Here is a 21,854-nt window from a genome sequence, read left to right as displayed (position 1 = left end):
AGCCACAGAAAACTAGTAAATGCCCTAATGGGAGATATAAATACCCAAATAGCCAACCACAATTCATCATTTTCTTTGAAAAGATTCTAATTGCTCAAACTGAGCACATTCTAATATCTGAAAAAATCTTTAGGCCAGGTGGAACTTTCATAACGCTGGTGTTGGGCCAAAGACTGGTATCTCCAAAATGACCACTTTTCTGGGAATGAAAAGTTTATAATTGATAAAAATGACATAAATATGATTTATAAAAACAAATTAAAATCATGAAAAATTGAGATACAAGGTTTTAGCCTGATGTCAGTGATAAATAAAATAAATATAATGCTCATTATCATTGACATATTGGTTCTTCTGACTCTATACAGACATTTGTATCCCATTTAACCTCATCATCCACCAATCCACTGTTTTATTTCATATCAACTACAGATTAACTGATCTGTTATCTACCTTACATTCCCAGTTTGTATTGTGGCTCTCGCTAAAGTATTTTTTAGATAATGTGGCTCTTTGGTAGGATAAAGTTGAGTACCACTGAGCTAACTGTTACAGCTACAGGGTGGAACTGTGAAATAGCACTTTTAAAGGGGCACTATGTAGTTTTGGGGAAGACCTTTTTAATCAAACAAGAAAAATCTTAATTGGTTGATTTTCATGTGTCGGCAAAATTTCGTCAGTTTCATGATGAATAAACCAAATAAAAACAGAAGAAAAGCACCATTTTATACTTGGTGCATATGTAGCAGGCCCTGCCACCTCTCTAGTGTCAGTGTTTTGCTGACCTCATTTTCCTCTGAGAATAGTTGGTTTCATCAGTTACGAAAAATTATTTCTGAGTTTGGATTATTACCTTATTAGTATTGTAAATATGAAATTCCTGAGTTTGAATTTCTTCGGAAAACAACCTGGTGCAGCTTTCACATTGCACTGATCTGTACAAAGGTAAATATAATTTTAAGTGGGCTAACACATAGCTAATAAATACAGTTTTCTTAAGAAAGAAGTGTTGTGTATTGCTTTCCACAGTCGACAAGCAATGGATTTTAGTTCTAAGTATGTTTTGAGCAAAATGTATGCACTTGATAGCCAGAAAAAGTACCTCCTGGACAGGGCAAGTAGGAATTTAGATGGGGCAAGTAGATTTGGGAAGCACTTGCCCTGAAGGGAAAGTAGGAAAAAGCTTAACGTCAGACCCTGTTTGGGCCACCAAGCAACATTCTAGTTCTTTTTCTCCTTAGCACAGCTGAGACACTTATGTCACAGTCTGTGGTTCAGGACCAGCTCAACACTAGGAACACGACACCCGTAGTCCATTTCCTGAACCTATCTGTGTGTGGTGGCTCTTGATATACGGACTCCAGCCTCAGTCAACACCTTGTGAAGCTATCCTAAGTTCTTTAATCTGCTTTGTTTGACAACCCTATGAAGGCTGAGCTCATCCCTGTTGCTTATGCTCCTTTTCTTACCACACCACTCTCTTTCAGTCAATTTTCAATGAATATATTTCGATACATCCTCTGAGAACAGCCTGCCCCTTTCAACAATGACCTTATGTGGCTTATGCTCCTCGTAAAGGGTTTCAATGATCATCTTCTGGACAACTGCCAAGTCAGCAGTCCTCCCCATGATTGTGGGTGTGTATACTGAACCAGAATGAGACAATAAAGACTCAGGAAACCTTTGCAAACTGCACACTTTTCCATAATATTCTAATATTCTGAGATAGTGGATTTTTCAACATTTTTAAGCTGTAAGCCAAGATCAAGATTAAAACAAAGTCTTGAAACATTGCATTTTATGTGCAATGCCCCTAGAATATGTGCAGGTTTAACGTTTTTGGATTAAATTACAGAAAAAAGATAAACTGTTCATGATATTCTAATTTTCTTAGATGCACCAATTTTCTTCTTGGACAAAACTGGTTAACCTTACCTTACTATGCAACACCTCATCCAGAGGATAATTGTCTGTATCGTCTACATCGTCCTCTGAGGGCACTTCTGTGACGATAATTATAAATTCATTTCACATCTTTTCATATCATAGACAGTACACAAGTTTAGACACAGCAGAGCAAACGAGCAAGAACTGTTAGTATCTATGGAACCATTTATACACTTATGTCATGGCCTAAAAGGCAACTTTGTAGCTTGTTTTTTGATGTAAATTACATTGTGCAACCCAGACTGCAACGGTTTGATTGCTTATATAACAATGCATTTTGTAGGTTGTGTTAAAAGGTACTCACTGGTTGAATCTTCAAGAGGGAGCTCTGTACAAGATACAAGTGATCCTGTCTGAACCTTAGAATGAACAAAAATGCACAATTTTAGAGGATATAAAAACTATTTTAGACAGTTCAATTTATGGTTCAGAAGAGCTTTACATGCCAGAACAGCACAGCTGCACAGAAACTAGGCATTTATTTAAAAACAGGCTTGTATGAGATGGTAGTATTCTTACATAAACTGCTTCTTACTTTCAACAAATTCAAAAACAGTTGCAATGTTAAAGTAGGTTTTTAAATGCAAATCAGTACTTCCACAAACACATAAAAGGATCAAACCTTACTGGTCAAGATTTCAATGTCCAGAGGAAGTGCTGAGTCTAATTAATCACTGAATAATGATGCTAATAGGTCAATTAAGAAATAAAGAAAGTAGTAGTAATAATTATAACCTGGCTCTGTTGTAATATAAATTGTTCCTTACTGTTGTGCATTATGCAGAAATTACTAATAAGCCATACTATGTGTATACAGACATGCCTGGTTATCGTTTTATTTTGGCCAACAATCTTTATCGATTTATTTTTGCCAATTTTGTACGGGACAGTTATTATTTGAATCTCGGGTAACAAAATACCCAATATATCTCTCAATATTCTAACTGTTTTTGAGCCAATCTAAGATGCATCTTCAACACAGAGCCAGAAACCCAAAATAAAAAAACACTGCTGATGCATGTAATGACCATTAGGAAACTGAGTGTGATGAAAATTACCGTTTCCTCTGCTGTCACACAGCTGACATAATCAACTCTTTCACTGGAGGCTTCTCCCTCACATGGCTCAATGAGATCTACAATATAAAAGACAACAACCATTGATGTTGAAGGATAAACTTAGGAATAAAGCTGAACACTATCACAAAGCAGAGATATGGTAAGATTGATCACATTTTGAGAGTAACTCTTAGCGACATGCACTCTGTTTTGCATCACCTGTGCAGACATTTGTCGAGCATGCCTCTTCAACAGAACAGGCCACCTCTTTCACTACATTATCCTGTGCAGTAAAAAAAGAGACATTTTACAGGTATTAGAGAGGAAATGTTTTAAGGCTCATTTTGGCATTGTATTGGTTCAAACATTACCAAATACTGAGGAGACGACGTGTAGGTGTGTCCCACACTGGCAGCCTTGTCAGCTTCATCTGTGGATATGAAATAAGATGTAGAGTAAGATGACAAATGTGCTCTCTAAATGCTTCCATCTTTACTAAACATACAGGTAGATCTCAAAAAATTAGAATATCATAAAAAAAGTTCAAAAGTTTTTGTCACTCATTTCAGAAAGTGAAACCCATACATTATATGGACTCATTACACATCGAGTGAAATATTTCAAGCCTTTATTTCTTGAAATGTTGATGATTATGGCTTACAGATAATGAAAACTCAAAATTCAGTGTCTCAGAAAATTACAATATTGTGAAAAAGTTCAATATTGGAAAGTCATGGTGTCACACCCAAATCAGCTAATTAACTCAAAACACCTTCAAAGGTTTCCTGAGCCTTTAAATGGTCTCAGTCTGGGTCAGTAGGCTACACAACCATGGACAAGACTGCAGACTTGACAGATAAATAATAATAATAATAATTCATCAGACTTATATAGCGCTTTTCTAGGAAACTCAAAGACGCTTTACAGAACAAACAAAAACAAAAACACAGCAACAATGGGACCGGAGGAAAAATATGAATGGTTAGGAGTCATATACATTGTTAAACAGGGAAGTTTGAGTGATTGTTTGAAGGTGGGCAGAGAGTCAGAGTTTCTGATATGGAGGGGGATTGAGTTCCAGAGGGTGGGGGCAGCGATGGCAAAGGCTCGATCCCCCAAGGTCCGGTGCTTGGATTTGGTGATGGGATTTAGGAGGTTGGAGTCAGCGGAGCGGAGGCGGCGGGAAGGGCGGTGGTGCTGAAGAAGGGCTGTGAGGTATGGTGGAGCCAGGTTATGGAGGGCTTTGTAGGTGATGAGCAAGACCTTGAAATGGATGCGCTGTTTTATGGGGAGCCAGTGGAGCTGTTGGAGGACAGGGGTGATGTGGTCTCTAGAGCAGGTGTGGGTGAGGAGGCGGGCAGCAGAGTTCTGAATGTATTGCAGTTTTTGTAAGTCGGAGGAAGGGAGTCCATAGAGGAGGCTATTGCAATAGTCGAGTCTGGATGAAATGAAGGCATGAATGAGTGTTTCAGCAGCAGAGGTGGAGAATGTGGGACGTAGATGGGCGATGTTGCGTAGATGAAAGAAGGCTGTCTTAGTGACGTGATGGATGTGGGGTTTGAAGGAGAGAGATGTCAAGAAGACAGTCACTGACACCCTCCACAAGGAGGGTAAGCCACAAAGGGTCACTGCAAAAGAACCTGGTTGTTCACAGGGTGCTGTATCCAAGCATATTCATAGAAAGTTGAGTGGAATGAAAAAGTGCGGTAGGAAAAGGTGCCCCAGCATAAGAGATAACCGCAGCCTTAGAGGATTGTCAAACAAAATCCATTCAAAAATTTGACTGAGGCTGGCGTCAGCATTACTCGTGCCAAGCCACTCCTGAACCACAGACGTCAAAAAAGTGGCAAAAAATATTCAAATTTTTCATTATATTCAATTTTTTTTTTTGATGTACCCGTATCTTTTTGCATTTACACCATTAAAATATTCACTGCAAAGAGCTCAAGCTTGCATTGCTTTATTGCTTTTAGTCTATATGCCTAAGTACACAAAGGTGCAAGGGGAAAAGAACAATGAATAGTGTACACACCATCATGTAGGTAGGAAGCATTATATGCTAATACTGATTGTTTTTTGGCTGCACTGCTTGTACAGGTTAATCACTTCCGTTACAGGATGTGGTTTTGGTTTCATCACATGTTCAGTGGTGAGGGAGGACAGAGACAAAGGACTTTGACAATTTCATCAACTGTCACAACATGCTTGTGCTCTTTGTATTAGAATCTCCTGTGAATCTTTAATATGTAACTGTATGTTGATATAAATTTGCACAATAAATTACAATTTTATCATAACAGCAATATGAGATATCAAAATAAATTGCAATGCTTTTTCATTGAGCATTTTTAATACTCTAACACAATTTTTATGCAGTAAATTTAACTCAAGCCACTAGCAACCTTCAGAAAATTACTGAATACTTGTTTGTTAAAAAAAACAGTGTGAACTGTATATTGTATTGATTCACAAGAAATGCTAAAAAAAGCAACACCTAGATCTAGTCACGTTTCTATGTTAATTAATCTACCCCCTACATATCATTTGAAATTATAAATATTATTCTGCATTACAATTCTTTCAAATATGGTCAGGGCCTAAGATACTTACAGAAAGGAAATATTTAATAACCATTTTAAGATTTAAATGTGAATTGCCTATATTTATGCCTCTACAAGCTCATTGAGTTTGATTAGAATTAATTTATTTTCATAATACAGGATACATCTCAGAGAGATTGACATTTTAATATTGCAAACCAAATACTCTGAGATAATGTACCTGAACATTTGTCCTCCTGATGAGCCTTCGTCTCTTTTTCAGCCATAAAGTCATCCTAAACCAGAACAGAATCACTTTTCATGAGCCTTAGAACTTTGTTCACAGAAGACTGAGTCAATGATAGGAAATTAAACTCATTAAGTCATTAAGCATGCTCATAACTCATTAAGCACTCAGTGAAATCAGTCATCATCTGCATGGTACATATTCAAAAGGTATTTTTCCTCTAAAAATCATACCTTGCGGTGCGTGGTAACACAAACCATCTTTTCTTTGGGGGCATCACCTTCAGCAGCAAATCCCTGCTCTATGTCAGCATCTGTGAAGACAATCATATTTACACTTTGTCATCACATGCAGTTATTTAGAAACACGCTAGCACAACACAAGACATAGCCCCCTCTAATAGCATTGTTTACTGAGTGTTTTAGTGTTTGTAAAGTAAGAAGCATTATTTTTTGTGGGTATTTGTAGCTACAAAAAGGTGATGTGTGTTGTAGGCTAATGTTAATGTTTATCCCATAATTGCATGTGTTCTTTGAGCATTGCATGGTCACATGAGGAATCCCTTACCAGGCACAGGAAGCACACATGATGGCACCCCTGAATCAGTCTGATCCTGAAAGTGACAGAACATAGATAAACAAAACGTAAGAAACAAAGCAATATTCATCCAATATCTTTTAAAAATTTCTTGGATTACACATAAATGAAGGCCCTATCAAATACTTTCAATGGCAATATAGTACATCTTATTGCCGTATCAGAATTAGCAGATATTAGTTAATAAAGTTACATATTGGTATTAGTAGATATTAAAATTTCTTGTGACATGTACAGCAGGAGGCCAATCATGAGTCATGACTTTTTAAATGAAGGCCCAAACATCAAACTACTATCAGACTGTCCCCTTCTCATCTTTCAACTCCACTTGATTACGCCTCTCTTTGCACTGGAGACACTTGGTCTTTTTTTTTTTTTTTTTAATATTTACAAATTTCAGTATCAGCAAAAATCCAATAAAATTAATCCCTGTTCACATATTTCTGTGATTCAATTAAAATAATTCTGATTCAGATCTGCTCAAGAAGTGCATACATGCATCATGCCTAATCAAAATAAAAGTATTTAGAGATGCAGAGATCTTTCCCACTGGTCTTATCTGCAAAAGAAGCTATTGCTTCCAATCAACATGAATAAACATATGTAAAAAACTTGAAAGAAGTTAATCTCTGGTCTGTTTTATCTCCACAAAGAAGACAGTGGTAGAAGCCATAGTATGACAAGTCAAGTATATATTTCAGTTGATGGGCATGTGTTACCAAAGTTTTCCTCTGGAATGTGATCCAGTTTAATCAGAACAAGCTCTCTGTGCTCTACTGTGTTTGATCCTCATATAATTTCAGTCTAGTTTTTGATAAGCAGGCTAGAGAAGCCATTCATATTAACTCCACCAGTGTTGTAAAGAAATGCTACTTTCTCTGCATGCCTACATTGTACACTGCCAGCGATCCTTTTTTGGCCTCTCCAGAAAGCCAAGCAATCAAACTGTTAGACAGTGCAGATATGCAGGAGGACCTACTGGTATGTGCAGTGGAAGCGGGAGGCATACATGCACAGTGGAAATAGATTTACCACAACCAGGAAGACGTGTTTAAAAAAGTGACACCTATCAGAATAATGATCAGCATAAACCACCCCCATCTTTCAGAGTAAAAACTTCCTTTCTATGTACACATAGTTGGTATAGATAAAATTCTACAAACCTGTTTTAAGTCATCAGAAGTACTGTTAGTGATCTCACATGGATCACGGCTCTTACTGGGCCAAACAGCCTCACGGGGTACCTTAGGAACAATGCAACACCAAATCAGATTTCATAAAGTCTATGTACTCAAAAGTATTCAGTTGTAGTGTACTAGTGCACTTCCTTCATGCGTTCAATGTTGCATAATTTACCATTTTCACAGTTGTACTGTTAGCAGAATAGTCTCTTGAAATAGAGACCTCTCCTTTTCGCTCATTAGAATCTGGAAGCACAAAGAAAAAGCAATAAATGGAAAATTATAAGTGTCAGGTAGTAAGTGACCTCAGCTGTGTTAATGGTAATTTAGAAGCCAATATTAGCAGAGTATAATTAATATTTTGCAGTGATTGCAAATGGTCATGATTTTGAGCTACTACTTTACTGGGTTGCTAACACATCAGAAAAAAGTTTAAGTCACTGCTTACCAGCAAATATCACGGTGTCAGGGCTTCTTTCCATGATGCTGGCATGAGCCTTCCAAGGTGGAGGTTCAGAGATGGTTGTGATCCCCAATTCATCTCTAGCATCTGTTGGTTTTGTGCCCAGCATGTAATCCAAATCATCTGGCCCAGGAGTTTCCATCACGGAAATATCCTCCTCTTCTGTGCATTTACTTTCAATGCCAAATGTATCAACCTCTTGAGACAGTGACTCCAGGTCAGTTGTGTTTTTGGACTCAACCATGGCCTCTGTAGGATTTTCAGCTACTTGAGAATCCAAGTCTTTCGGTTCAAACATGTCAAACACTGCAGCTACCTCCTCTTCAGTGCCTTTGTCGGTTTCAGAAGCTAACATGGTTTCACCAAAGCTGCTTTCAATGGCGCAACTGTCAGCCTCTTGAGGCAATGAATCCAAGTCAGTTGTTGTGATCCCAGATTCATCAATGGCCTCTGTAGGATTTTCAGCCACTTGAGAATCCAAGTCTTCTGGTTCAAACATGTCAAACATTGCATCTACCTCCTCTTCAGTGCCTTTGTTGGTTTCAGTAGCTAACATGGTTTCACCAAAGCTGTTTTTGATGGCACAACTGTCAGCCTCTTGAGGCAATGAATCCAAGTCAGTTGTTGAGATCCCAGACTCGACAACAATCTCTGAAGGAGTCCCATCCAATGGAGAATGCAAGTCATCAGGATCAAACACATCAATCATTGCAGCTACCTCCTCTTCAGTGCCTTTGCTAGCTTCAATAACTAAAATGGTTTCAACCAGGCTGCTTTTAATGCTGAAGGTATCAACCTCCTGAGACAGCAACTCCACATCAGTTGTTGTGTTCTTAGACTCAACTACAGCCCCTGTAGGATTCTCATCCAATGGAAAATGCAGGTCATCAGGCTCAAACATGTCTTCCGTCATAGCTACCTCCTCTTCAGGGCCTTTGTTGGTTTTAATAGATAACATGGTTTCATTCAGGCTGCTCTCGATGCCGTAGGCATCAGCCTCTTGAGACAGGGACTCCAAGTCAGCAGTTGTTTTCCCAGTCTTCAATATGGCCTCTGTAGGATTGTCATCTATTTGAGAATGCAAGTCACTAGGTTCAACATTGCCCATTACTGTAGCTACCTCCTCTTCAGTACCTGTGCTCTCTTCAGTAGCAAACATTGTTTCATCCAGGCTGCTTTCGATGCCGTAGGTATCAGCCTTTTGAGGCCGTGACTCCAAGCCTGCAGTTGTGTTTAGAGACTCAACTACAGCCTCTTTAGGACTGTCATCCAATGGAGAATGCAAGTCATCAGCTTCAAAATTGTCTAGTGCAGCAACCTCCTCTTCAGTACCTTTGACAGTCTCAAGAGGAATTACTATTTTGTCACCACTGCATGTAAAAATGTCTGGAGGATTGGTTTGAGACACCACTACAGAAGTAAACTTACTTTCCTTAGATAAAGATTCCATCAGGCTCTCAGTGGTTTTCAGTTTTAGAGGTTCAGTGGTCACAGTGCCTTCTGAAGAAATCAGATTTCTCTCTTCCTCTTCAGGAATCACAAGAGACTCAGTAGGTACAAAAGCAACAGGGCTTTTACCGTTCTTTGGGGTACTTGTTAGTATGCTAGCATCCATTTCACTGTTTTTGTACTGGACACACTGCAGCAAACCTCCATCTGAATTGGCAAGCTCATCTGCAAGAGGACTGTTTTCAGTCATGGGGGCCCTCCAATATGTTTTGAGTGCCTTGTTTATCACTTGGCCCTCACATTCTATCTGCACAAGGTATTTGATTTTACCTCCCTCTCTTGTTACTTGTAAGACACTCAGCTGTAAGGGTTTGTCCACTGTAAGTGCCAACAGCTCATCTGCAACACCACTGTCCCAGGATCCATTTGAAGGATCCAAGCCTTCAAGCTCACACAAAAATGCCAGTGGAGGTTTCTCAGTCAGGTCATGGGGTATGTCCCTCACATTTGAAATGGTGACTTTGGACTTGTTCCCATAATCCACAAAGAAAACAAGCAGCACATCTCCTTCTTTGCTGATGACTTCTGCACGGTACCAAAGATTATCTTCTGAAAACAGAGCAATGCATGGCCTGCCAGGGGAAAGAGAAGCTGGGTCAATATCTTTATGGATGGCTGAATCCCCAACTTCTGCTACTCGAAGTGTTACCTTATCAAGGTCTTCTGGGCTGGCAGACTGACACCAAAATGTCTGATCATCATTTGTAGCCATGATATAGACATCTAACTTTTCTCCCTCTGAGAACTGCTGTTTGGGGTAACTAAGAGAGCAGGACTCCATCTGTGAGACCACTGGTGCCGGCCTGATGTCAGAGTTCTGGGCAGGTTTGTCCTTAACTTGGGCAGGTTTGTCCTTAACTTGTACCAGTTTGCCTGTGTTAATGTCAGAACCATCCGTTGAACATCTTGACGGTACTTTACAAATGAGATTCACACCACTGTCTTTAAGACTGACTTCCCACACGGATCCTGATTGCCTGTTAAAACTGCACATGAGCACCTTCTCTCCATTTCCACCAACATCTTCTTTGAAAGCTGACACCACTTCTGGATCAAGCACTCCCTCCTCTTCAAAAGTTAGTGCATGACTCAACATACAGTGTGTGCTGTACATGGGAAGCTGCAAGAAAGATTTTTCAAGTCTTGCCATCTTGGAAACTGGCAGAACTGCAGTGTTTCCAAAGTCGACAAACTCTACAAGAGCCACAGTATTGCTATGAACTTCTTTAACAACTGCCCGGTACCAAGATGAATCCTCTGCAAACTCTGCTTGAACAAGGTCACCTGGATGCAGGTCTTTGATGTCTGTTTGAGGGATGGATTTGGTGTCATTTAGCTTTTCCACTAGTGAGAATATTTCCTCCTCCTCTTTCACAAGTTGCACATAGAAACTCAATGGGCTGTTGCAATGAGAGACATAAATGTCTGCTTCCATGCCTGATGTGATAGATTTTGAAGGCAGGTCTGCAAGTTTAGGAAGTTTCCCAACATTACTCTCCTTCTGAGGTTCTGTGGCATGTGATGTGGACTTGGAAAGCTGTTTAGTTTCGATGGGCAGACTTGTCTTTTTCATTTTGACAGGGACAGCTGCGGGCTCAGACCTGTTCTCCTCATTAGCATCTGCTCTTCCACTTGCTTTCCTTTGGTGTGGAGGCTGATACAGTTTTAGTGGTGCAGCTTTGACTTTCTGACCATTTTTACAAAGGCTGCAAGGAGGCTTAGGTTCAGACTTTAGATTGTTGTTGGAATCCCTCAGTTTAGGTGCTGGCTTAGAGGCTGAGTGATCATTCCTGTGGGTTTGAATCTTTGTTTCTTCAGCCGGTTTTGGTGCAGCTTCTAAACTCTTCAGTGTTTGATTAGCTGATGTGTCAGGTGCTTTCCAACCCTGATGGACAACCATTGTCTCTGAATGCTGCATCTCAATCTGAAACATCTTCTTGATTTTTGAATTAATTTGAGTACTTCCTTGATACAGCTCAACCAGAAGTTTACCATCAGGTTCTCTAGCCACCACAAGTGCTCGAAATTTACATTCTGTCACACTTGTCTCAAACCAGCTGCTCACTTTACCGGGAACATTGGCAGGAACATCAGAGAGACTGCACACCAGAGCTTGTACAGGCATGGACATTATGTCATTAGCCTCTCGGGGAACAGGAAGTAAGTCAGATTTTCCCACCTCAATAGTGTCACCATAATCCACAAAATGGACAAGAATCACTGGCTTTGTTGCCTTGATCTGTCCTCTGTACCACTGTCCGTCAGTATACCTAGCAAAGCATAAAGTCCCAAAGACTGCTGGAAGTTTAACATTCTCAAGCTGCTGACAGAGGTTGTTAACTTTGATGTTGAGATCATTCATCACATCAGCATTTCTCTCAAGCTGGCAATAGAACTGACTGACATTGTTCACACATGTCACAGTGACCTGTTCCTCTGTTCCAGTTTTGACATTGTGAGTGGAGTAGTAGTATGTGTCCAAGCGGAAAGATGGCTTGGCTGCTTTCTTGGGAGGAGCACTTTTAAGAAGACTGGCCATACTGGCAGAGATACTCTCAAATGGAGTTTCTAGATCCACAATGTTGAAAACAACCTTCTGCTCACTGAACATGACAGCATAGATGGTACACTTCAAAATCACAAAGTTTGATGCAGCAGTTTCCACAAAGTTGTGGAACATCTCGACTGCTTCTTTATTCCACTCATTTGTGTTAGAAGTGGGGTCAAAAGGGTTCAAAAGACGGCATCGAAAAGCTTGGCCTGGTAGAGTAAGAAATTGTGGGCAAATCCTCCTCAGGTCATGGACAGGGACAGTTTCTGTCTGGCCATAGTCAACGAACAACACATCCACATGAGGTGTTTCATGTTTGTGAATGACAAGGGCCCTGTACCACATTTTGTTATCTGGGTGGCGAGCAACACAAGGGATTTCCATAAGGGGCTGAAACTCACTGCCTTCATAGTAAGCCTGTATGTCATGCATGAGAAATTTCAGGAGTCCTGCATTTTGTACAAGCTGACACCAGAAGTCATTTGGGCTCTCAATATAGGACACACTGGCATCCAGGATGCTTCCTGGAGAAAACATTTGCTCCTTGAAGGTGGGAGTTCTGCCTAGATTTTTGGCAAGGTCCACTGCATTTAGCGTCTGGAAAGGTGACCCACTGTTGTTGTGTGCACTTGACAGTCTGGAATCTCGAAGTCCTGCTGCTGACAGAACAGCAGCTTGCATGGGCATTTGAGCTTTGAGTGGTCTCTTTGTCTCAGCCTTTTCAGCATGACCAGAACTCCACATCTGTGATGCAAGGTCTCTCTCCCCCTGTGCTTCCAGATCTGTTAGCTGGACTGCATAGCAGTCATCATATTTTTCTTTTACATCCACATTTAGTTCTCTGTCTTTGACTGCTTTGATGAAAAACTCACTTGCACTTTGGCTCCAAGTTTGACCCTTTGGCATAACACCAGCCAGTGTGCATTTCAAAGCAAGACGTGGCAGCTTTTTGAACTTGTCAGGAAGCATCCTGATGTCATTCCTGTCAACCATTTCAGTGTTCCCATAGTCAACAAAAAACACCTTGACTTGTGTCTCACCAACTTCAGTCACAGTTGCCCTGTAGAAGTCTCCATCTTCTGCTTTGGCAGCACAGTAGAGGCCAACTTCCGGGTTCTTTACTTTATCTTTATCCACTGAATCTTTGTACAAATGGTAGATTTGATCCATCAGTTCATCCAACTCATTTGCATAGTTCTGAGTTTGGATCCAGAACTCTGATGGGTCCACTGCTTGCTGGACAACTGCTACATGTGATGAGTTAAGAGACAGGTCTTCAGCTAGCAACTTCTTCAGTACTTCTTTTCCTTCGACCAACATCCTTTTTTGATATCCTTCTTCCTGACAAGGCTGGCGCCTGTATGTGGTGTTATGGATGGCATAATCTTTTAATGTTTTTTCACTCTCCTGGGAACAGCTCATGTTAGAACCAAACAGTTTGTTGAGGTTTGTGTTTTCATCCCCATAGAGTGTGACATAATAAACACCTTCAGAGATGCTTTGGTACTCAAATTTTGCAATCACTGTCTTGTTCAGAAGGAGGGTTTTAAGATAGTCGATCTGGCTGGTTGTCCAACCAAGCCCATTGTCAACAATTCCATGGAGGGAGCAGACAAAAGTCACAACAGGCATCCTGAAGAACTCTGTAGCAAGTGGCCTGACATTCTCCACTTGAACAAACTGCTTTATTCCATAGTCAATGTTCAACACTTCTACCACTTGGTTGGTTGGGATTATCTGTTGAAGAACAGATCGGTACCATTTGCCATCACGTCCTCTTGCTGCACATGGAAACCCAACCATTTCTGGACCAATGAGACAACTTTTCATTCTTCCCTCACAGCACTGTGTGATCTTATCAGATAGCTTCCTCAACTCTTGAGAGAACACCTTCAACTGGCAAAAAATCCTCTGTGGATTTGTCACATCAGTGACAATGACTGTTTCCACAGTTCCTGCTTGCAACTCTGGATACAGGAAGGCTTCTTGTTTGTGAAGTCTTTCGTCCTCTCCATTTAAAGTAAGCCCAGTCCTTTGAGGCACTTCAGCTACACTTTTGGACTGTAGTGACATAAAAACAAAGTTCTGGAACAGGTCTGGAGAAAGCTTCTTGGCAATTCCCATCTCAAACATTTGTTTTGAAATGCAAGGGATTTGCAGTAGAAGTGTTCTGTGTGGGAACAACACATCTTGCACATGTGCCTCAAAAGACTTCCCACAGAGTGATCTCAGGTATTCAAGAGCCACTCTGGACCACTTGTTCTCAGGTGAAAGTGGCAACGCATTAGCTAGCACACAAAACTCCACTTCAGGTGGCAGGTGGAAGTGCTTCTTCTTGCCCCATGCAAGCTTGCTAGAGGAGGTGCTAAATGTCACTCCTTTGTCAATGAGGAACACACTGTATTTTGAGCCATTTCGTGAGACAATCCGGGACCTGAACCAAGAACCATCAACCTGAGCTAAGCATTGGTCACCAGGATTTCCTTCAGACTCTTGAAACAGATTACCAGGGGACTGAATTTCTTTGGCCAGGCATTCATATTCTGCTGTCCTATCCTGGCTAAATTTTCCCCAGAACTCCACAAGCTCACAAAGGGGATGCAAGTGGACCTTTTGTATGAAAACTGTCACATCTGATCCTTGAGTAGGGAGTCCTACGATTGATGTCATTTTGAAAGTTTCATGGACTCAAGCTGCCCATCATTTGTCAGCTCTAATCAACTGGATGAAATCTGGAAAACAAGTAAACAAAAAACATGAGCACACAAACAAAAACACATTAAACCATTACACACAGAATGTTAAACATTTGATTCATAATTGAACAGTGTCAAGGGATAGACTGCTCGGTTATGTAAAACATGGGGTTATCTTATAACTAACTAACATTAAATAACACAACAATTTAAAAGATATTAAAATAAACATTGTCTTGTTTCAAGTGAGAGGTTTGCATTTAAAAAAAAAAAAAAAAGACAACGGACCACTTTAGCAATTGCATACTGAAATAACTAGGCTTAATTAAACAAAAAAAAAAAACAAGTGTTAAGTTAGGCTTTCCCTTTTTTCTAAAACTTTAGTTCATTATTTTCTTTAGCCCTTATACATCTTATTCAAAGAGAGAAATTATCTTCAATGCCTTGTAGGATTTTAGATAAGAGCTAAAAACCTGACCTGTGCTATTCATGGACAGTAGCTGAACGTGAAAACATGTCACATGTTGTTGTGCAGTGTTTGTGTCAGGATTAGAAATCTAAGGATATTAAAATTCTATAGCATGATTATCATGACCTAACATATCACTGTTACTTATCAGTACTATCAAGTAGTGATGCACGATAAGTATTTTTTTGAACCAATATCGATAACCGATAATTTCCTACTCCCGATGGCCGATTACCGATAATAACGGATATATTTTTTCAATTGTCAATTAACAAAAGAAGTTTATTTGATGCGTTTATGCACATCTGGGGTTAGGAAGGGGTTAATATGTAGTGAGCAATGATATTCATAACTAATTTTAATTAATATCACTTGTGTTTTTCAAAAAACAAAGAACTATTCTGACTTTATAACTGTTATTACAGTTAACTTTTTTTTGTTTAACATTTTTGTACAAGTACAACATACACAAACAACTGACATAGGTTTTCCCTCATAAAACCAAATGATAAAAGGCTGTTATGCTTAACAAATGAAGATATTTGAAGCTCTGGGTTTTTGTTTTTGTTGCTCAAGCCAGAATTAAAGCGAGCTGATGTTTTACATAAAGATAAAAAATATGCACTAACATAAGTCATATCAGAGATAGGTTAGGAATGTAAAGTCCACCATGGTTCGTGGCTAAACTTCTGTTCCTAACGTCGATCAGACTGAATGAAACCACATCAAACAGAGCAGGCAGGTATATGTCTATGAAAGTAGCAATGGATCAGGAGACTGTCAGACTGATTTTGTTATTGTAACGTTGCGCCTTTTGGCTCTGGCAAACTTTCTGCAGTTTTCAGTGCCTGCTTACAACCAGCGCTCTGCCTGGTATTACCGTTGACTCGGTCCTAATGCCCACGGCTGAGGCTAGTGGCTGCTGCCACTTCGTTTTACTGTTGTTAGGATGATGACTCTTAGGTGACTTATAAGATCCGTCGAGGACTTCCTTCTACTCTTTGGGACCTTTGCAGGGCAAATTCTACACACACGGTTGTGTTATCCTCCCGTACACACTGAGTAACGCCACTGTATTGTTAGCATTTTAGCACAGGGACTGCTTCCTCTTCTTCTCTGCTGTTTAACCAGCGGGTTGTGTACTGCGATGCCACCTGCTGTTTCGGAATATGTAGTCACATGAGAAAGAAAACAAACGCCTTTATTATCGGTGGATTTTATAGGTTAATATTTTATCAGCGGAATAATAAAATATGTAAAATATATGCAATATCGGCCTATAATTTATCGGTACCAATAATTATCGGGCATCCCTATTATCAAGGTATTGTTAAAAAGTTGAAAACCTTTTGGAGTCCATCCATTCTTAATTATACTTCTTATTCCCCGTGGTATACCACACTCTGCAGCCCAATCAGTGTTCCTGTGTTCACGTGTCAGTCTGGTCCAAATAATCACCTACTCATTATGGTCAATACTGATCAGTGTTTCCCATACATTCACTTATTTGTGGCGGACCGCCACAAATAAATTAGGTCCGCCACAAATAGCTTCTGGTGCTACCTGTTCGCCCTTGCTCTGTCAATGGCGCGTGTTGTTAAAATGACTATATCGCGAATATCCAAGTATAAATTATGTGGAAATTTTGAGCCACCAGGGTTCATTTCTCGATGGAGTTTCGCTTCTCCGATTGTCCCTGAATGCTTCTCTCACAGCAGAGAGCTGTCTTTTTCTCCTCCGCCCATCCAGAAAACTCCTATACATGCAGCCATTTTTTTTATATATATTAGCGGTGAGAGAAGCAAGGGAGAAGAAGGTAAACAGAGCAGCGTGACGAGTTAGCGGCTAGTTAAATGCCTGACAGACACCGAGAAACAGCGCTGGATCTTAAGCGTTGAACAGTCGCTCAACTTTGAAAAGGAAGAGGTCAAACTCACGCGGTATTCGTTAAAATACACCACAAGATGACTCCGAGATAATAGCGGCAGTAACACAAAACGCCACTAAAGACATGAGCCCAGTGTTGTTGAAAAGCCAGGATTTAAAAATCTCATAAAGACATTTAACCCAGAATACAAGATTTGCCTGGGTGCGAACAATTTGCTGAAAACTCCCTGCCAGAGTTGTACACGTCAGAGAGAAGACGGCCCAGCAGCAGACAAATGTGATCCACTTCTCCACAACAACAGAGGCTTACCTCAGCCTTCACAGTTCAAAACACTGACAACAAGTAGTTAAAATGTTCCTGCCTCCAGACAAGATCACACAGGAGAGTTTATTGAATAAGGTCTAAAGACACTCTCGTGTCATGACCTTGTCAGAAACTGGCCCAGTGTTCTTCAGCACAGATAACGGACTAATATAATCACAGCTGTGAGCCTGAATGGAGGACTAGACTGCAGGGTTTTGGCCTCTTGCTGCATGCAGGATTGGTGAGTTTTGTAGGTTTGCTTCATCCTTAATGAGGGAAATAATCATTTTATAATCATCAATAGTAAACAAAAAACAGAAAACATTTCAGGACTTTCCATACACTGTATGGATTATTTCATGATTTATGTATTTTTGATTTATTAGTAAAAGATTGAGTAAAGTCTTTTTTAAAACAAAACTGCTAAATTTGACTTTATATTGATTTTTACTTTCTGCATACAATTTTATTAAAATTTAATAGAACAGTCCATCTTAATCACCAAACTAGTGTCATCTGGGGCTGAATTAAATACAGCTGCTGAGAGGACATTTCAAAATATTGCGATGTGTATATATATATATCGTGCATCAAGATATAGCAAAAATATATATCAGGATATCAATTTCAGGCCTGTTTTGTTTTTATTTAAGGAAGCCCCGTAAAATAAAATGCCTCGAGAAAGGGTGCAAACTCTGCAAGAACAAAATTTAACAAAATTGTTACTCCTTTGAATTAAGTTACCTACGTTATTTATTCAACCTAATTTCTTAATTATTTATTTAAATAAGCTATTGTATTTTTTATTTAAATGTATTTATGTTAAGTTTATTTGGTGTTTGTTTACATTTGACATTAAATGAAAGTTTTGTATTCAAATCCAAATCAAACTCCATGTTTTGTTTTGTTTGTTTTTTTTTTTTTTGACCCCCCCGGGCAACCCACCACCACAAATAGATTCCAGTCCTGTGGGAAACGGTGCTGATGATCTTTGTTTGTTTATTACTTTAAAAAGAACTCTATTGTACTTATTTATGCACATTTGCCGTAAGAGGGGTTAATATATAGCGATCAGTAACCATTTTTTTCTGACATCACTTGTGTTCATATCAAAAAAAAAATGCAAAGAACCGCCCTGACTTTTCACCTGTTATTCATTGTCTGTAATGAGAGACACTCCATACATTTGGGTTCCACCTCATCAACTGCAAAAACTTAAATGCATGGAAACAGGTAAAAAAAAAAGATCATACAGCTGTAAAAATCAATATTACAATAAGGATCTTACTTTTACTTCTTGAAATTTATATAATTATTTGACACTGAAGTGTATCAGATTGAGAGGAAGTAAAAAAAAATGTATTATGGCATTTCTCCAGCATGCCTGTTGACAGTTTCCCTCCATCTGTGCTCCACAACTAGCTAGCAGTAGTAGCAGCAGCTGAGCTTAAGCAGATATCCACTCTTCTCTCAACCTTGTGGACATATTTCAGAAGGAGACTATTGCTGGACAGGCCTCTCGCCTTATTTTGTCATCTACTTCTGCATTTTTTTAACCATTTAGAAGCTCCTTATGAGATCATTCACAGATATAAACTACTCTCCCTTCATTATGTTTTAAGTAGCCTGAGTGGTGTCTGAAACAGGCTCTGTGGATCAACAGAGAGGGAAAAGTCAGCTGTTTCATGCCTTAGCATTAGCATTTTAATGAAAGTACAAGTTGTCTGGACTTGACAGTTCAAGCAGGACTGCCGCGCTGTTTATATTATTCTCCCTCTGTCTTGTTAAGAGGCTGCTCATAATAGGAGAGCATCTGTTAAAATAAAACCTTTTCCTAACTTCTCCACTTGTCTAAATCAAGATTGTTGTACAATGTACTTTTGTGTAAGTGTGTGATACAAAAAATCATATTCAGACTTCAGCTGGAGTAATTCTATTTATAGCCCACATGCTTTAAAAAGATAATCAAAGGTTAAAATGTGCCTGATAAACACCTAAATAGATTTTAAAACACAAAAGATAACACACAAATCGTAATTTTAAATTAGCAGAATAAAAAAACAGAAATTGAGTTCTGAAATAGATCAGAAAGCATGAGTATAAATGCAACATGTGTCGCAGACAAAGAGATACCCCAATAACTTTGAGCACCCCATGGTCAATATCTCCAGGCTGCATGTTTCACTCAAAGCTTTCAATCTTACTTCATAGTGATGTCCGGCATGTACCAACTCGAGCTGTATTAACAGTTTTAAATAAAAAATCCATAAATATGATCATTATTAGTTTTGTTATTTACCATAGCCACACAACTCTAAATTTAAGCTAACTTAACAAACGAGGGCTCAGTTATCTGCTCTTTGGTTTGAGGTATCGCTATTTGAATCTCAGAAATATCGAATAAAAAAGCATTAAACAGGTTGGAGTGACACAAATGCCATTTGAAAAGTAAAAACTCACCTGTTTCGGTCAAAGTGTGTCCTGACCCTTCTTGAACCGTCGATTACTGCAGCACAGGTTTACTGAATCAACGTTAACCTTGTAGGTCCTCAAACCGCCGCGGTGCTGCTAGCCTCATTCCAACCGCCCAAACTGTTTCCGATTCCAAAGTTAATGCTAGTCAAAAAACCGCGTATTTGTTCTGATACACAATATAATCACAGATGATCCGTCCAACTTCTCTTACCGATAATTAACTACAGCCACAGGATGAAAAAATACCACAGCAAACAAGGTTAGTGATGGTCTGTTAACGGCTAACGGTTACTAGCCCAAAACCACGCGCGTGCGAAAACCCCCCAGTTTTCCCGACCATTTTTTTTCCATCCCTGCACCGGAAGTGGCTTTTGTGTTGCCATGTCGGTAAAGCAAAGCCACATATTTCAACGGTTTTCGGGTTAGGATGTTATTTTTTATTCACCAGGTGAATGCAGCTCTTAAAACCATACAAAGTCGAATAATTTGAATTTTCATGAGATAACCATAAAAAGGTATCTTGATAAGAATGGATTACGGAGACCAGGGCTATTCAGTTAGTTTGGAATGAGGGCCAGATCCTGAAAAAGAACCTCATATGAAGGGCCTGAAAGATGTCATAAGACATACAGTATGTACAATAATTTTATAGTTTCAATCAATTTTTTTCAGATTTTCTAATCTATAACAATCTCCTCCATTGACAAATACATGCCTTGACAGCCTTTGCAGTTGTAAATGTCCTACTTTTCGCCAAAATTCTACGCCCTTGTTGTGATGCTGATATAGCTCTCTTTACTGTCCTAACATAATAGAGCTACCTTCACACTGCAGGCCTTAATGCTTAATTCTGACCTTTTCTCGAATCTTTTGTTTGTTTGTTTCTTTGTTTGTTTAGCTGTTTACACTGCAAGGCAAGTTTATTAATTTCAATGTGTTTTACCAGGAGATCTGACATCAGACAGACACAAATCAGACGGACAGTTTATTTGTATATCACATTTCAGCCACAAGGCAACTGAAAGTGCTTCACACAAGACACCAACACACAATGAAAATGGAAAAAAGAAACACAGAAATATCCAGAAAATGCAGTCGAATTCCAAAAGATCAGATACATATCTGATTTAGAACTACATTTGAAACTAGCCTTCATCTAATTTGAATCAGATTCAATAACATTTTTGCTGTTAAAATCCTATTCAGTAAGTGAGATTTGGGCCTAAATGTTAGGGATGTGTACAAAAACTCACTAAAAGGTACATTTGTGATGATACTTTGTGCAAAACCTTACACTTATACCACCTCCATGGAAGGTGGGGGTCTCTAGTGATGTTATTTGGGGGGTCACAGGCTGAGGAGTTTGGAAACCCCTGGTCTAGAAGATAGAGCAGTGGCGAGCTACAGGCTTTAAAAGTCCATTCTCACTGGCAGGTATGACAATTTCTGCCAATATATGTGGTTGAAATTTGGCTGTCCATATTGGCAGAATGTACAATTGTGTCATAGCCCTTCATACTATAAGGGGATTAAGTTTGTGGAATTTTAATCAGAAACACGTGGCTACCGAAGCCGACGTTTTTGCTGTTTTCACTCTAATGCCTTAATGTGCTCTAAGGACTGAAGTCACAAGTCACTGTCAGTCGGCAGGCTGTGACTGAAAGGCAGCTTGGTTTTACTATTACTGTTACAGATGTATGAAGTTTGGAAATATTGATGTATCAGATATTGGCAAAAGTCAAACAACATGTATTGTTGGTACAAATACAAATTATGAGCAACATACTGTATGGGCTCTCCCTCTCTCGTATATTTTCCATTTTTTTCTCAATCTAAAAAGTGCTTTTTCCTGGACAAAAACATGATTGTTTTGAACTGACAGCTGTTAAAGCGAGCTGCACTTTTGAAAGGTTAAAAAAAAAGTGTTTCT

The 21,854-nt window shown here is 39.4% G+C and overlaps 1 protein-coding gene across 3 annotated transcripts in view; it reads right to left on the bottom strand.

Annotated features, from left to right (window-relative positions):
* tdrd6 (tudor domain containing 6) overlaps positions 1 to 20,251 on the bottom strand; it is a 33,002-nt gene extending 12,751 nt beyond the window's left edge. For 2 of the 3 annotated variants that reach the window (XM_041805115.1, XM_041805117.1), the window contains exons 1-12: positions 19,910 to 20,251; positions 8,019 to 14,825; positions 7,746 to 7,816; positions 7,553 to 7,633; positions 6,360 to 6,405; positions 6,026 to 6,105; positions 5,787 to 5,841; positions 3,377 to 3,435; positions 3,225 to 3,288; positions 3,006 to 3,082; positions 2,252 to 2,306; positions 1,936 to 2,003 (exon numbers count right to left, since the gene is read on the bottom strand). In XM_041805115.1, the coding sequence (XP_041661049.1) occupies positions 1,936 to 2,003; positions 2,252 to 2,306; positions 3,006 to 3,082; positions 3,225 to 3,288; positions 3,377 to 3,435; positions 5,787 to 5,841; positions 6,026 to 6,105; positions 6,360 to 6,405; positions 7,553 to 7,633; positions 7,746 to 7,816; positions 8,019 to 14,763 (7,401 nt within the window). In that variant the 5' untranslated portion in view covers positions 14,764 to 14,825; positions 19,910 to 20,251. The remainder of the gene's footprint in view (positions 1 to 1,935; positions 2,004 to 2,251; positions 2,307 to 3,005; positions 3,083 to 3,224; positions 3,289 to 3,376; positions 3,436 to 5,786; positions 5,842 to 6,025; positions 6,106 to 6,359; positions 6,406 to 7,552; positions 7,634 to 7,745; positions 7,817 to 8,018; positions 14,826 to 19,909) is intronic. The other variant, XM_041805116.1, reaches the window with a different exon arrangement.
* Positions 20,252 to 21,854: the final 1,603 nt, after the last annotated feature.

Source organism: Cheilinus undulatus, linkage group 14 (assembly GCF_018320785.1).
Source record: "Cheilinus undulatus linkage group 14, ASM1832078v1, whole genome shotgun sequence".
NCBI classification, from domain to species: Eukaryota; Metazoa; Chordata; class Actinopteri; order Labriformes; family Labridae; genus Cheilinus; species Cheilinus undulatus.
This window is presented reverse-complemented; position numbering and strand designations above follow the sequence as displayed.